The sequence below is a fragment of the Hippopotamus amphibius genome, chromosome 12, assembly GCF_030028045.1.
Source record: "Hippopotamus amphibius kiboko isolate mHipAmp2 chromosome 12, mHipAmp2.hap2, whole genome shotgun sequence".
In the NCBI taxonomy this organism is placed as follows: Eukaryota; Metazoa; Chordata; class Mammalia; order Artiodactyla; family Hippopotamidae; genus Hippopotamus; species Hippopotamus amphibius.
The window spans coordinates 39,288,425-39,305,826 of NC_080197.1; the positions used below are offsets into that span (position 1 = coordinate 39,288,425).

Below are 17,402 nucleotides of genomic sequence, written 5' to 3' on the forward strand. Positions count from 1 at the left end.
TGTGGCTTGGACACAGCCGAACACCTCCTACACTTTGGAGTACCCCGAGATCACTGCAAAGAACACTTCCTAGTCACAGCCTTCCTTTGACCAAGGAAGCAGTCCTTGTGAAGGGAGCCAAGACTGCCCTGTTCTGCTGAGCGGAGATTTGTCCTGCAGAGCAAACTCTTCTGTAATGTTCAGAATCAGTTGGAACAGATCCTTCTATCTGGAGGTTTCATCGAGGCATACTGATGCGTTCATTTTAAGAAAAGCCATCATCTGCAGCTACTTACCTGCTCTTTCTTGATGGTGCTGCCCAGGCAGGAAAGGGGGTCTGCACTACGTTCTCTTTGCCTTTTATTTCTAGTTTTTACTTTCCCTTCTCTTTTCCGTATCCCTTCAGGCTTTATGGGCCCCCGCTTCATGAACTAATGATGACAAATGTTGATACAACATCTGTTCCCAGATTTAAACACCTTCCATCCAGCCAGAATTCATCTGGAAGGCAGGCTTATCGTGCACGTTAGTCTGCACTTGAGCGTGGCCGTGGGGACAGGGGCTGCACAGGAGCTGCTGAGATGACTGTGCTCCTGCTTTACACCGTGATGGGGTGCGGCTCACGCACGGGGCGAGCTCCCGGTCCTCCTCGTGCCACATCATCTCTGTCTCCATCTTGCACAGTTAGCTGCACGCTTGCATTTCACGGCGAGTGTTGGCTGGTCGAGTGTAGTCGGTATTTCCTGGTAACCGTGTTTGCTGGACCTCGGGTCCCTCTAGGTCGATGTCCTCAGCTTCCCTCCCCGCAGAAAAGTCAAGGCAGTCCCTCCCCTTTGCTTCTCAGATGGAAATAAGTGCTGGAGCAAGGTCTCCATTTTCTAGCAGTTGGTTTTGTCACATTCTTTTCTCGACCTGATTTCTATTTCAAGAGCCCTTCTTGGGCAATTACCACGAGACCAGGAAGTTAGGAATATTGAACAAAGGAAACAGAGTCTGAGTTAAAAACCCTTGTTTTCAAGTCTCCTCTCTTGGTTACTAGCCGTGCTCACCAAATAATGGGTGTTACAGTAGTAAAAAGAGGAAATTCCAGGCAGGTTATGAAGATAACCTGAGGTTAGGTGACCTAGGAAACTTTTGCATGTGGTACAGGTGTTTGTCACCTTGCTTTGGTGATGGTTTCGCAGGCATCTGCGTGTGTCAGCACTCCTCAGTTGATGAGTACATTTGAAGGGTGTGCAGTTATTGGGTATCAGTTATGCTTCCATAAAGCATAAAAAATTGGATGTTAGAAGATTGTTAGAAACTGTAAATTACTATATGAATGTTACTTATTAGCAATCCCTGTTACTGTTTTTAAGAAAGTAGCTAACAGATTTTCCTTGGGCAGAATGTCTTCTTTCAGAGGTGAATTTGAGGCTGGTAATTTGTTCAGGTAGCTGAATTCGACTTCCCCCAGGCCAAGGTTTCTCATCTGTGGCACTAGTGACATTTGGGGCCAAATGAGTCTTTGCACAGAGGCTGTACTGGGCATTGTTTTAGAGGACGTTAGCCACATCCCTGGCCTCTACCCCCTAGATATACCGCCCCTCCCCACCCCCCGCCGCCCCAGTGACAATGTGTCTACGGGGCAGATCACCCCTGCTTGGGGACCACTGTCCTAGGCCATTTCATGGACAAAATTTGTTTCTCGGAGTCCAGAATTACTCTAATTTCTGAGTTTGCAACAGGATTTGTATTTTCAAAAGCTGAGACAATAATAAAGACTCAGGCCTAAAACCGGCCCCATCCACCCCATTTTCTGTTAGAGAAAACGTTTGCCTGACCTGAAATACATGAACTCTTTCTGCACATCCTGTTTTCCTTTAACACATCGCACCGGCACCCGCGTCTGATTTCAGCCCCAGCATCTCGGGTCCTGGTCTCAGTCGGGCTCTGCGTGTTTGCTGCCAGAAGAGGTGGCTGAAGCTGTGACAGACGCGTGCGGGGGGTGAGGGGTGAACACGGGGTTCCTGGCAGGTAATCTGAGCAAGCACTTCCTTTTACTGGTGACCCTAGGGTTTGTAAACTGGTCTGTAAATACTGGTGCTTACAGCGGACCCTCTTGTCCCCAGTATTGCTTTTCCTTTGGTTTATGAGAAGGAGCCAGTGCGCGTTTGGCATGGTGCAGAGCGCTCACCTTTTTGTTCTCCTCTCAGTTGCCTTTTTTTTTTTTTTTTTTTTTTTTTGACACACGAGCTTAGTTGCTCCGCAGCATGTAGGATTTTCCTGGAGCTGGGATCGAACCCGTGACCCCTGCATTGTCAGGCGGATTCTTTTTTTTTTTTATTATTATTTTATTTTATTTTTTTTGGGGGGTACACCAGGTTCAATCAACTGTTTTTATACACATATCCCCATATTCCCTCCCTTTGTCAGGCGGATTCTTAACCACTGCGCCACCTAGGAAGCCCTCAGTTGCCTTTTAATGTGTGATTTGGGGAGGAAATGACTTTATTAAGAAACAGGTTATTAACTAGCGACACTGGTGCTGGAAAGCAGACCCCACCCGCAGCCCCCACGGCCCGCATTCCTCTGGGTGTTGTGTGCAGGCAGGCCTTAGCCGTGTCTTGGGAGTCAGAGCCGAGAAGTGTCACCTGCACGCCGGATGCCGTGGCTGCTCCCAGGTGGGTGTGATGCGGCCAAGGTGGTGGAGGAGGGTCCCTGCACTGTTTCTAACGACAGTGGCAGCCCCTCCACGCGGGAGGGCCCTTGTTTCGGGACGTTCCTCCCCCGGCAGTGTCCTGAGCATGTTTCTGCCCTCTTCTCTTCCCCAGCGGTACCTCAGGGACTTTTTCAGCGTGATGCTCCAGTCGGCCACATCCCCGCTGCACATTGACAAGGTGGGGCTGACGCTGTCCAAACACACCGTCTGCGAGTTCTCGCCGTTCTTCAAGAAGGGCGTCTTCGACTACAGCAGCCACGGGACGGGGTAGGGCCGGTGATGGGGCCACGCCACGCAGTGCCTTCTCGTCCGAGCGGCCCCCCCAGCCAGGGGCCTGGAGCCCCCACCGCGTCCCCCGAGTGCCTGAGCAGAGCGCGGGGCCAGCCTTGCCGACCGTGACCTTGACGGGCGGCTGTCCCTGCCCGTTGTGGTGAATGTGGCCTTCTCCCCTCGTGTGTGCGCTGAGTCCGCCCCCGTGGCTCCATCACCCTGGGCCCCCAGGGTCAAGCCAGCCTGGGGCTTCCCAAGGCGGGTGGCTGACCAGACCTCCCTAATGACTTTCATCTGGTTTCCTCTGTCACCAAAATACACTTATTTTTTTATATTCCTTCCATGCGGCTGGCTGTCTCCCAAGAAAAGCATTTTAAATTATTTCATTGTATTTTCCTTTTTCCCTGTTTGAGTCTGAACTTTTTGTATAATCCCTAAGCACTGATGTTTACACAGAACTTCATATTCTGCAAAAGGGATTTTCAGCCCAATCATGACTGGAGTCTTCCATGCTTGACACACTGGATGTAGGTGACATCAGCTTCTATAAATCCATTCAAATAGGATATGCGTTTAATCTTGAATATTCAGGAAGTTTTTCCCAGACAGCTGCCATACACTCTCAAGCTTTCTCTGCTAAGCACAAACCAAGCGCCTCGCTGAATGCGTATTTTTAAACATTTGGTTCACATTTTTGTTACTGAATCTACTGGATCTTTAGCTGAAAGACTAGAATTTACTGTAGTTTATTAACAATCCCTTAAATCACTCAGGACTTCATGTAGCATCACACATCCATGTACAGTAAAACCGCTTTGTTTTACTAAAGAGAAAAATGTGAGAAGAAAAATATATATATGTGGTATATATTGAAATGTATATAATTCTACCTATAGATTTATATGTGTACACACTCCTGTATGATAGTTATATCAAAATATATAATCATTCACACCAAATTTATTAAAGGTATTTGCTTTTTCAAGATTTAAATTGAGCTGCTATCAATATTAAATGAAGTTATGGAATCTACCCTGTAGCTCAGTTTATTGTAAATTTGTGACATGATCATTCCTACTGGTCTGTTTAAATTTATCTGATTTGCTTGGAAAGATACATAATGTGTAATTTAGCGTGTTGTAGAAGAAGCCCTTATAGTAACGATTGAAATCACGAATGAATGGGTAACAAAACATGCTTGCGTTCAGTCTTCTAGAATATGCCTTCACAACCAAGCTCTCCAATCTGAAAAATATATTTAAAGATTCAATTATTCCAATAAGGGGGAAAATTATTATTGTACTAATTAGATATCCTAGTTTAGCATGAAAAAAAATGAGGGCTTTTTTTTTTTTTTTTTTTTGCAGCAGGATGATTTGCTTTTGAGGGCTGTTGTGATGACAGGCAGAGGTCTAGGGGTATTAGTACTAGAGAATTTAAACCTAGAGATTGAAGGATAAAAGCTGGGAGATAATAGTTAACCAACCATAGGTCATTTATTTAAGAGGAATCGAAGCGCTGAAGATTGTCCCTCGTTTGCTGAGTACACGAAATGGTTTTCTTCAACGGACCAGATAATCTGTCTCCTGCCCTTTTGGACCCATCTCCGAGGCCAGGCTCCTGGCAGGTGTTTCACTAGAACTACGCAGGGCACAGTGACGACCTGCCAAGAGTAAACAGACGTGTGTTTGTAGGAAGTGCAGGAATCAGAAGATCCTGTGATTCCAGCCCTCACCTGAGGTAGTTAGTGTTGAGTTGAGGGTTCAAGTTGTGGCCGCTGTAACACGCGGGTGTCGTTTCACCTCTCTGGAACTCGGTCCCCATCTGAGAGAGACACTGTTGCATGGGGTGACCTCTTGGTTCCAGTGCAGCCCAGGGTGACAGGCAGGGGACTGTCACCAGTGTGCGGGTGCCAACTGCCAACTTCTCATTGGACTCAAACGGCACCGTAATCTGAGTGGAACTTAAGAGAATGTTGATAAGTCCATGAAAAATTTCCTCCCAACAAATAATGGAATCCCTTTCTGGGATGAAGAGAAGACAGATGACGGAGGCAGGATGACAAAATTGAAGCTTCATTAATTTGGATGAATTCAAAGGAGTAAAAGAAAATTAGCAAGTATGTATCTTATTACTTTCAGATGCATCAAATAACACAAGAATGCTAAGCTGACCACGGAAGGCTGTTCAGAGTGAGATGCCATTTGTTTATAAACGCTTTTGTGGTCAGTGGGACAAATCTAAGGAACTTGAACAGAATCCTTCATTTCGGAAGCTTTAGCATGTCCTCCTAGGTCTTGCTTTCACACTAAAATATGTGCCCCAATCTTGCGTGTAATCACAAGTAGTGTAGTGCCTCTCAGCCTGGCTCCCACCCGGACCTTGCTGTTTCTGAACCAGAAAGAGTCAAATTCAGCCCTGTAATTAACGAAGGCATGTGAGTAGGTGGATACCTAAGTCATGCTGGCTCCTTTTTTTTTTTTTTTTTTTTTTTTCTTTTTGGCTGTGTTGGGTCTTTGTTGCTGCGAGTGGGGGCTACTCTTCGTTGCGGTGCATGGGCTTTACATTGCCATGGCTTCTCTTGCTGCGGAGCATGGGCTCTAGGCATGCGGGCTTCAGTAGTTGTGGAGTGTGGGCTCAGTCGTTGCAGAGCATGGCCTCAGTAGTTGTGGCCCGCAGGCTCAGAAGTTGTGGCACACAGGCTTAGTTGCTCTGCGGCATGTGGGATCTTCCCGGACCAGGGATTGAACCCATGTCCCCTGCATTGGTAGGCAGATTCTTAACCACTGCACCACCAGGGAAGTCCATGGCTTCTTAATGATGGACATCTAGAAGATTCCTGGCCCACAGTGTAGAGATGCTCTGAAGATTCATGAACAGGGTACCCAGGCCCCAGGGCACTTCTATTATATTTGTTTGCAGAAAGAGCTAGTTCTGCTCAATCTGGCCCCCAGCTACCCACTCAGAGCTCTAGACAGCATCTTTCAGAGTCTGAACAGAAGCAACCAGAAGCTTTCACGGCCTAGAGCATCCATGAACTCGAAGTGTAGCTGCTGTGGAGACGCAGAACCCAGCCTCCGAGCGGGGCCACGGTGTTCTGGGTTCAGCTTTTACAGACAGGATTTCTCCCCCCAGACATATTCCCCAGCACGCAGTCCCACGCCTGCCCCACTGTTTCCTCCAGCTTGCTCTTGGAGATGGAGAGCAGTGTGGCATTGTGACATGGCTGGTTATACTCATTCTGTGCCCACCACAGGGAAGTGCATCCACTCAGAGAAAAACACAGGTAAGGATTCAAGCCTGACATGAGAGAGAATGTTCAGTGATGTCCTGCTTCCAAAGGGTTGTGCTGGAAAGAGGTTTTATATTCTCTTTTACAAATGCTTAGGATGGTGCCTGGAGGTTTCATGAGTCCAGAGTTGAACATTTCTGCCTCAGGAGACCTTCTCCTCCCATATCCTACACACACTGCAGGAGTGGTTCAGTTGGACTTTGTTCCTGGAAAGGGGTAAGGAAATTTAGGTAAAACAGTTCCATGGCAAAATTGGATGCTTCCATAATCATGACAAGTGGTTTATGTTTTGGAAAAACTAATTAAAGAAAGACCATTCATCTAAGGAGCCTCATTCTTGACAAATTGAGTCTGCAGAGCCCTCCTTTTATGACAGGGCTCTTTCCACGGGCAAAAAGAGGACCTGAGTGCTGACTTTTTTCTTTGGTTTCGAGTGCTTTTTCTGATGCTGATATAGTAGATGGAAAATGTTTCTGTGGTGTTCACATTTTAAATTTTGCACATACGGAATTATTTCCAAGTTGAAACAAATCTAGCCGTTTGTTACTGTAAATTTCTGAAGCATCATATTTTAAATTGATCCTATGGTGGTGCCTGCGAGTTAGCAGGGTCATGTTGAAACTGGCCAGGCTGATACCTTCAGCAGGCTTCTTTGTTTGGGACTCCAGTAGAACTAGTTACATGCAGAATGGTGGGAGGGACAGAAAGGCAGTTGACGGACCTTAAGGGGTTCAAGGATGTGACTTCACCCTTGTTCCCTGCAAATAGCATTTGCACGCATTTCTCACTGGAATTACAGACAGCTAAGCTCTGGGACTTAAGCCTACCCTGCACCTTTCTAGATGGGTTTCCCTTCTGTGCAGCGCTTGTGCAATGACTAAATTCAAAATGTTCTTTCTTTAACTATAGTCATTTGGTACCCTTGTGTTTTGAAAAAAATGAAGCTTTTTTCCTAAGCGTTATGTCTCCCAAAACTGACTCTCCTGTGGGAATTTGAGATTCACCAGTTTGGTTTTGCTCCTTTTCCATTGCTGGAAAGACAGACTCTTCCTCATTCGACGAGAGACAAGTGGACATGTTTGCAAAAGAGATGCACGAAGCATCTCTCTTTAAGCATTGAAGGTGTGCTGGTACAGAATTGGAAACGCGTGGAGGAAGATGCGTCAGCAGAAAGCCCCATGTCGGGTTAGCATCACAAAGCTCTTGGGTACCATTAAGCAGGTCACCAGAAAGAGAAACCGTTCTCTAGGATTTAAATCTGGGGGCAGGGGGGAAACCATGAAAAATATTGTTAAACATCTTCACTGCTCAAAAGCAGAGTTATTTGCCTCCAATGTCAGGAGTGTCAGGAGTCCTCATGCACAGTTAATATTTGTGGAAATTTCTTTATCTTTCCAGTAGCACTTCAAGTTGTGCCTGAGAGCTGCTCACTAAAGAACAGCCCGAGGGTCTGCTATCACTGAGGCTCCTTCTTCTCTTCTCTGACAGGCAGGAAGAAGGGAGGGAGGGAGGCAGGAACACAGCTGCTTTTTCAAAGCATCAGGGAACATCTTCAGAGAAAAGAATCACAGTGAACAAGAATACCAATTTGCGGTGATTAAGAGCTTTTTGAATATTTGCACTTTGGTTGATTCCAAACTCTGTTAGCTTTTTTCCCCCAAACAAGTGAGAAGGCATGAACAAGGAGGGGGTGGCTGGCCGTCATATATGACTTTTCCTCCTATGATGTTTTGAGCCTTGATTTCAATGAATGTAATAAGTCGGTTCACAGAGGGTGCAGCCCTTCCATTGTGGAGTAATGTTAAGATAGTGGCTCTTAATCCTCTGTAAGTGGGTGGGGAAGGTCAAGTTTACTTTTATAAGGGATTTCCCATACTTTTGGATATAGGGGCAGCCGCTGTGCTCCCCACAGGGTCTGAAGCAGGGGGCTCATCTGAAGAGTAAGTGGTCCCCGGGCTCATCTGAGAAGTCGATGGTCCCCGGGCTCATCTGAGGAGTCGGTGGTCCCCGGGCTCATCTGAGGAGTCGGTGGTCCCCGGGCTCATCTGAGGAGTCGGTGGTCCCCGGGCTTGCCATCTGTGGGATGTGCTGCCGCGTGTGCAGCTGATGAGAAAACTGGTGCCAGCCGGGTCGGCCCCACTGCATAGGCCACTGCCTGTCACCACCTCCTTAGCACACAGGGTGAGCCATTCTCTAGGCGCCGGTCCCTCTGCTGCTCTGTACCCTTTAGGGGCTGGGAGGTGGGGGACAGGCAGCAGGGAGGTGAGCCTGGGACAGTCCATAAGGTATGGATGGTGCTTGCCCTACTTGAAGCCACTGGTATAAACTCATGTCACAGCCACTGCCCCAGTCCCCTTCTGGCAGCGGGAGGGTGAAGGGAGGGTCAGCTCAAACTCTGACCATTCTTGTGACCCCACTGACCACATGCTGTGTGGAGGACCTGGCCTAGAGAGATGTACTGAGCATGCTCAGGGCTGGCTGTGCCCTCCTCATTCCTGGTCCTCAGGGGACTGGCCTTCCCATCAGTGACCCATGCTCCACTGGCCAGTCATTCAGCACAAACTCTTCTGCATCACCTTCTCTGCCCCTGCCAGGTGAGTCACGGAGCCAAGGATCTGCCCTCAGGGGGCTCTCATGCCACTCAGAGCCGGACCAACAGTTGCAGTTACGTGATCGCAAATTGGGATGAATATTAGGAAGAGCAGGGAATGCTAGGGGAAAACAAGGGAAACCCCTGAGCAGGTGACGTGTGAGGGGAGAGATGGCCCCAAAGGGAGGAAAGAACTGCAGCGTGAAGGGACGTCAGAGCGAGACAGCGGTCAGGTTTGGGGCACCTGAGAACTGTGGGCCAGGATTCTGTCAATGGGATCATGCTTCCCGCCAGCTACTACTGTTTTGGAAGGATATTGCCCAGGGAGGAAGGTAAGAGCATGTGGCAGCTAAGACTCAGCCTTTAAAGCTGTGTGTAAGAGGGAGAACATCAGGACCCAAGCATACTGTCCTGTTCCATCGAGAGGCTGGCTGTCCTGCGGTTGGAACTTTGACCTTGGCGTGTGTACAGTGCTGAGATTTCAGAGGCTCTTGCCGTCGGGAAGCATGATCTCCCCAGACCGTCAGAAGTCCAGCTGGATGTCCACAGCCCTGCCCTGCAGTAGCTGGCAGGCACCAGTAACGTTGGTGTCCTGTGTTGGGCCTCTTGCCTCCTCCTTGCTTTGTAAACAGCAGAACAGGGCACCCCACGCAGGCACGGCTGGGAGGCAGCCGTGTGCTCGTTGAGGGTTCAGTTTATGCACAGGGCACTGTGTCCTCCTCAAGCCTGGGGATGCCCCCTGCAGCCCCACCCGGCCATCATGTCACCTCTCCACCTTCTGGGCCTGAACATGATCATCCTAGCCTCCCCATAAAGGAAAAGATTCATTTTAGATTAAACAGCCTATAAACCATCCCTTGGGTGGACCGAGTCACCCCTTTTCTGGACTAGAGGGCAAAAGCCTCTCGGCTGCCCCGAGGATGTGGTTCCGTGAAGGGGGCCGGTTTCTACTGATCAGGTGGCCCGTAGGCTGATCCCCAACCCGGAGCCTCCAAAACATGTCATCCTGGTCCAGTCTGTACGATTCACGGGGACTGTTGCTGTGCACGTGTTTATTCTCTGGGTCACGGAGTGAGCAAGCATCTCTGCGGGGGGCGAGCAGAAAGGGTCCTGCATCAACCACAGCATCACCAGCAGGGCACGGACCGCGCTGTCTGTGGCTGCAGCCAGTGATCGCCTCCCCCAGAAGCAAGAGGCCTCAGGGCCAGGGCACGTGGCCGGTGAGGGGAAGGTCCAGCCGAGTGGAGGCTGGGGGGCGGTGCGCCGCCTGCCGGGGGCGTGGCTGCACAGCAGGCCCTGCACATCCCCAACAGCCGGGCCCCGGCACCTCCTCTTGGAGGCCGATGATGCCCCACAGCTGTTCTGGCCCAAAGGCCTCCTTTCCCAGAGTCAGGATGGTCCGTGGCTGAAGCGAGAGGTTCAGGTTTCTTGCCTCTGCCCCCGCCTGGTGGTCTCCCTCCAGTGCCCTGTCTTGGTAGAGCCTAAGCGGGAGTCGCGGGCAGAGTAGAGCTAGGTTTTCAGGGTCCCAGCCCCAGCGACCCAGAGGCCTGAGGAGGGTGGGCTCGGAGCTGGAGGTAAGGGCTCACCAGCTGGTGCACTGAGTTCTTACTCCAGTTGAAGCCGGGACCGAACGCTCATCAGCTACCCACTGATTCTGGGAGAACAATCTAGAACCTCGCCCCCCAAACCCCCACACAACGCACTGCTATCTCCGCTATTTGCTGGGAGTTGATCTCCATGCCCTCTGCCCTCCAGGAGCTCACCTGCAAAGGTAAAATTTGACAAACCTTTATTGGGGATCAACAGACTGGAAACTCCTCTCTCAAAGCAGCCACAGCCAGGTGTACCTGCGCAGTGCAGTACCCATCACGTGGGAAATGACGCCACAAGCATCTCCTGCCTCGTCCAGACTTAGCTACAGGCTAGTTTTCTTGAAATGGAAACAATTATTCAAAGACTTCTTTAAAAAGGCAAGGAACCAAAACATTCTAGGACACCCATTCATGGGCCACAAAGAGTTGGTTTTTCTCTGTTCTTCCCTTATGGGACCCAGAAAATTGCTTTGGGAGTATTTGCTCTAATTCCATGGCCCCGTAAGGCAGAGCTACAGTCTGGGTAGGCTCTGCAGGTGTGGATGAAGATGCTTCTAGAGCAGCAGTCCCCAGCCTTTTTGGCACCAGGGACTGGTTTCGTGGGAGGCAGTTTTTCCACAGATGGGGGGTGTGGGCTATGGATGGTTCAGGCAGTAAGACGAGCGATAGGGAGGGGCAGATCCACTCACGTCCTGCTATGTAGGCCTGTTCCTGACAGGCCATGAACCAGTACTGGTCTGCAGCCCAGCGGATGGGGACCCCTGTTCTAGAGCATCTGCAAGTGAGTTTACATGCTGTTGAGTAAACGCAGTGGTTTCTTGTTTCTTTTTGGAACTGACAGTAGTGCCCTCACTAACCTGTGTTAGAATCTCCTCTGTTCCCCGTGGACTCTCCGTTCAAGGTGGGCAGCTTGATCCCTTCTGCCTCAGTGATGTGAAGTGCTACTCACCTGGGAAATCACTTCTCTGTGTTTATCCCCTTGAGAGGCAAGATCCACCGTAACATTCCTGGTACTGGGCCATGACATTGACCTTCAGAGACCTAAAGTGGCTGTTTTCCTGGCTGTTCTGAACTTCAGGACTTGGGAATAGCTATTTCCTAAAGAGATTTAATATCCCCTGAGCAAAGACTTGGGAGGTGGAGTCTTGGTTTTGTTTTTCCCAGTGTGAGGTAGGCCTAATGACTACTTCTCTAAGGCGTAGGCTGTATCTGCTAAGCCAGGGAATCCAAGAGCTGTCTTCCCATTGGAGCTTTTCTGCTCACCTCTGCTAGGAGGTCCAAGAGGTAGATCAAAGCGAAGCAGGTGAAATTGGATACTGGGGATTACTGTAGGAAAGAAGTCCTGAAAGAGCACTGGCTCAAGATTCCAGGATCACAAGAAATAACTTAAAGCCTTCTGGCTCCGGGACTCGAAATTATTTCAATTCCATGATAAAATCCTCAAGCAATGAATGAACATTTAGTACTCGTTTGCTTTCCTATCTCACTCTCCAGCCAGCCCACACTGGCTGGGCTGGTGTTTGTCTGTCTCCCTCTAGAAATGACGGCTGTCCAGGAAGATCAAAGATTTTAATTTATTTTCGTTAAATTTCCTGGTATCAGTGACAGACGATCAGCTCATCGGTGTTGGATGTGACAAGTGGTGGAGAACACATCTGATCACAAGAAGAACATCGTCTTGCGAAGGTGCCAGAAGCATGAGTTGTAGCAGTCTCTGCCATTTGAGAAATAGGCTGTCACAAGCTTATCAGTGGAGACAAGCTGAAACCAACCTTACAAATGCACAGGAACTCAATTAAAAGTGAGGAAGTCTGAACAGATAAAACATATTTTAAGCAATCTCTGTAACTAGCCATCATCCACTTTGCAGAGAGGAAATGGCAAAATACAGGTAATTCAGAAAATGTGTTCAGGCACTTAGGTTCCTCTTTCTCTTCCACCATCCTTTTAACTCAAGTCTCTAGTTTAGAATCTCCTAATTTGCGTTGTGTCCTTTTTCCTTTCCTGGGAGTAGGAAGAGGTCTCCCAAGGACTGAATGGTAAATGCACCATCTTCACATCTGCTCCCCTAAGGGAAATTCAAAGGCAGAGACAGACTTACTTTGAAGATGTTTAGGCGTAAGCCTCTCCCATGCACTGGGTTCTCCTGGGAGGAAGCAGCAGCCCAGCCGTTGATGGGGCGGGGTGCGGGTGGGGGTGGGTGATCTCTGCCCCTGCTTAGGCATCACCCCTCACACCTGCTGGTCCTGCAAGCACTGTCGGCAGAGCTGGCAGGCTGCCTCCGTCACTCACAGCAGCTGCAGGGAGGTTGGGGCGGGGTGGGGGAAGGACCTAGCTGAGCTAGACCAGCACCACCAAGGCCAAGGCCCTGCGGACTGGTGTAGGGAGATGACAGAGCTGGTGCTTTAGGCAAGAAGCACTGTCCCCAAGTTGTGGCATTTCCAGTAACAAGTTGTGACACCAAGGAGAGCCTGTCTTTCTACGTATTCTCTCTAAAGATGGTGTTATATCATTGTCTGATGCAGAGTGATCCAAGAAAATGCAGCAGAAGAAAAAAGGAGGGGGTGGGGTGGACACGTATTATAGAACTGAGTCAAGCAATTACATTAATAATGATTTTTAATATAATTACTATAAGATTCCATTCATATGACAATCTCAGAAAGGCAAAATCATAGGGAAAGAAAACAGATGTGAGGTTGCCCGGAGCTCAGGTGAGGTGGGGGTGCGGTTGGCCACAGGGGCAGCTGGGGGAATGTTTTGGGGTGAGGGGACTCTTCTACATCCTGATTGTGGGGATGGTTACACAATTGTATCTGTTTGTCAAAACTCATAAAGCTGTGCATGGTAAAGAGTGAATTTTACCACCTGTAAGTGATGCCTTGTACATAGTAATTGAGTCAGTGAAGTGCGCTGACTCGACTGCATACCGTGTCTGTGTCTGCTTCCTTTGTATCAGAGACAGCGAACAAAGTCCTGGGAGAGAAAAACAAAAACACAACTGCAGCCTCCAAATCCAGCTGGTGAGCTTAGCCCCCAGGGCCTGACGGGGATGGAGACGTGGTTTGTCTGCAGATCTGTCTGCTCCCTTAGCCCATCAGCAGGCAGATGGAAGGGGCCATTCTGTGGCTCATCCAGCATACAGCAGGTACTCAGTCGAAGTCATGGCATCAATGACGGGGATGCTGGCTCACCATCGACGCCGGCGCGCCCTCCCCTCCCCCCACCTCCCTCCCTTCTCTCTCTTTCCTCTCCCTCCCCAGCCCCACCCCCTGCGAGTGTCTAAAGTGTTTCCACCATCTCATGGCTCAAAGACCATCAGTCTAGATGAGGTCAGCATGCTTCTTACAGGAAAAGGGATCCAGATGGCTTTCTTCCCAGCCTCACAATTCTTCAGGAAGACTCCCAGAGGCGGATACAAGATCACCTGGAAACAGGAGAAGGAATTCACCAGGAAAGTGACAGAGGGGCTCCCCAGGGCCATCACACGGTGCAGGAGTGGACACTGAGGATGATCCCCACGTGTTAGGGGCCCGCAGGGGCCCACATGCTGCGGCTGCATGGGGAGGGGGGTGAATGCTGAGGCTGTGGGCCACGTTAGACAAGCCCCCAGGGAGGGGTCAGGCTTCATCCCCAACTCTGTGGGAAAACAAAGCACTGAACCACTGTCAGGCAGTTTCAGTGTCTCTATCTGACTCCCTCCTACGTGCTGAGTTCAGAGGGGACAACACTACCTCCTCTGTCCACTGCTGGTTCCCTTGTTCAGTGCCCGGCATGCTCAATGGGATTAAATTGGTGTGTGTTTGGGGGCGGGGGGCTGGGGTAGTGATCATGAACTTTCTAGAAAGGTCCCTCTGGCTACTTCTGGAAATGAACCGGCTGTGACGTGGAAGAAGTGAGAAAAGTGGGGAGACCACAGGACAGGAGCCTTTGCTGGGGATGGAAAGAGAGAGTGGGCATCCACAGAGAGTGGGGGACCAACAAGAGTTGGTGGACAGGCATCACATGGGATTCCCAAACAAAGCTGGTGAGAAAGACCACTGCCTTCTAAAACTGTTCTGGCAGAAACCCCTGGGCCTCCCGTACTTGGGAGGAAAGAAAAGCCAAGTTTGGGGTTGACGGGCCTTCCTTGCTCCCGTGTGGACAGACGGCAGGTGCTGCCCCGAAGCCCACGGGTGGAGAGCTGCTTCCAGGCTCCGAGATGTGCTGGTACTTCTTGTTCTAGTAAAAGGCTGGAGCGGGAAGCAAAGGGGAGGTTTATAACCAGAGGCCCACAGACACCCCAGATGCAGCAGACGCAGGCGTGTGACTATGGGACATGGAAGAAGGGAGACAGTTGGGTTTCCAGGAAGTCTGGAAACGGCAAACGGCAGCCAGCTGGCCCCAGCTTGGGGGACCGTTGTGACGCACCGGAACGTGAAATCAGATTTCAGAGGGAGAGGAGGGCATGGGTTGGCAGAGGCCTGGGGACGGGAGTCTCAGCCACAGGTTTGCCTGGGATCTTGGGCAGGGGTTGCCTAGGTTTACAAACAACGGAGCAGGTGTGGGGTGAGGGCGGGTGTGCCCTGGGGGCCTTAGTGCAAAGTCTTCCCACGGCCCCAGTTCATCCCGCACGGGTGAGCCACCAGCAAACAGGACGTGGGGCCACCTGTCCTTCTTCCTCTCTTCCCTCAGCAGTCTCAGATCTGGCCCAGCTCCTGCCGCCTGCTTCCTCGCACTTCTCCCCTTTTTGCTCTTTCCCTCCACTGCTCCATCCAGGGGCAGAATTTACAGCCCAGACCCACGGAGTCCACGGTGCAAGGGCAGCCGAGGCTTCCTGGCCATTGGGGTGGTTTCAGTGAGCTCTGCTTATCTCACAGAGAGGATGCTTGTGCACTCGTGGGCTGGCCGAGCAGGTCTGAGGTCCACAGGGCAGCGTTGATGAAGGGAAGACCCCAGTAGGGAGGACCCCCACCGGCATGGCCAGAAGCTGCAGTCCACAGATGGAATTTCCTCTCTCTCTCCAAATTTGGAGCCCTACTTCTAAGGCCTTCCTTCCAGTGAATTCAGTCAGGTCCACCCAAATTATCCAGGACAACCTCCTTTATTTAAACTCAACTGGTTAAGGGTTTTAATTACATCAGCAAAATACTTTCACAGCGACACCTGGGTGAGTATTTGATTGAATAACTGGGGACTGTAGCCTCACCATCAAGATCCCATCAAAGAGGCCTGACTCACAACGTAGACCTTCCAGGCCCATCCAGCCACAGCTCCAACTGCTCCAAACCTGGGAAAGTGCTCAGAGGCATGACTTCTCTGCAAGCCATTGAATGATGTTCATCTGAGGTGCCCGGGGCTGGTCTCTGATCTGGGGCGGGGAAGCTGCTGCTCTCCAGGTACAGCTCTATAGGTGTGGACGGAAACAGGAACAGTGGCATTCCGGGGACCTAGCAACATTTCCTGCTGGATGATGAGAAACCTTGATGTGTTGTGATCACTCTTCTGAGATACACTAAGCTTTCTATTTCTTTTCCAAGATCCAGTCTGAATTATACAAGTACCCAACAAGAGTGGTGGGAACTTTTAACTGCAGAAACACAGCCCAGGGTGTGTCAGGTCACCCAGCATATTCTTCTGAACAAACAGGCCTCCCAAACTAGCATCTGAGATACTCCACAGGGTGGATGGTCAGCCAGGAACTCGCCCTGAGGATACGCCTGAGGAGATGGAATGCCCAGGAGAATCTAGATTAGCTGGGCCTGAACATGGCAGGGATGCTAGTATGAAAGGGTACAATGGTGTTGGCATCAGAAACAACATAAAACAAAAACTGGGGAAAAAAAGTTTGCAAGCTATGTGACAATGAGTAATATGAGAGCTTGTATTATTAATAATATAAATGAGAGTAAAGAGCTCTTCCAAATTAATAAAAGGGCACACAATTCATTTTTTGAATGGCTTTTTAAAAACTCTTTGATTTTGCAATGGCAAAGGATATGAACGCACAATTTAAAACCAACAAAAGAAGTTTAAGTGACCCGTGAACATACCAACAGATGTTCAACTTTACCAGAAATTAAAAATTAAAATTGTCATCACTATGCTATCGTGAGAGACACTTCAGACTGATAAAAATTTCAAGAGATTTCCGAAAACCTGAAGGAACAGGTATGTCAGCCATGTGAATGACCCCAGCCAATGCCTCATGGAGCAGAAGAGCCACCCAGCTGAGCCCACCAGCCCACAATCCTGAGAAATAATACCTTGTTGCTGTTACAAGGTGTTACATTTTAGGATGGTTTGTTGCATAGCACTAGACACCTGATAACTCGTGTTCAGAATTCTACAAAAATAATCAGGCAAATGCACAAAAAATGTACAGGAGCACTTACTGTAGTGTTGTAACAGCAAAAATACTGGGACAAAACTGAGAAGATGTCTATAAATAGAGGAATAGCTTAATAAATTAATGTGCCTCTACTGTAGTAATTGCAATGCAGCCATCAGAAATTAGAATGCAGTCTATATTTATTGACATAGAAATATAAATGTGCTCCATTAAGTGGAAAAAGCAGGTTATGGGAAAGTGTTAATAGCCTAGAGATGGAACATGCAGGCTCCAGCGGCAGCCTGAGTTTGAATGGTAGTCTTCACTGTCCACCTGCTGTGTGACCGTGGGAAAGGTGCTGTACCTTTCTGAGCTATCAGTTCTCTCATCTGGAAAATGGAAGTTCATCATTGCACCTGCCTGAGATTTATAAGAATTAAGCAAAGGTAATTAAGTAAACGGCTTATTAATGGTATGTGTAAATTTAACTCATAGTAGAAGCTATTAGTGGTAGCTAATATCATAATCCATCATTAAAATATATAATTATTAATATTAACATTAGTTTGTTGTATTATATAATATTCATCCTATCGTGTTAGTATTAATAAATAACAATATAAGAAACTATATTGTTACAAAATATATACATTTATATGTAAATCGAC

The 17,402-nt window shown here is 49.1% G+C and overlaps 1 protein-coding gene across 3 annotated transcripts in view; it reads left to right on the plus strand.

Moving 5' to 3' along the window:
• Nucleotides 1–17,402, plus strand: part of KIF16B (kinesin family member 16B) — a 291,849-nt gene that overhangs the window by 262,336 nt on the left and 12,111 nt on the right. The window contains exon 26 of one of the 3 annotated variants that reach the window (XM_057701885.1): nucleotides 2,793–4,076. The exons of 1 other annotated variant lie outside the window; for it this stretch is intronic. In XM_057701885.1, coding sequence (XP_057557868.1) covers nucleotides 2,793–2,951 — 159 coding nt within the window. In that variant the 3' untranslated portion in view covers nucleotides 2,952–4,076. Of the gene's footprint in view, nucleotides 1–2,792; nucleotides 4,077–17,402 lie in introns of those variants that run through there. One more of the 3 variants, XM_057701883.1, reaches the window with a different exon arrangement.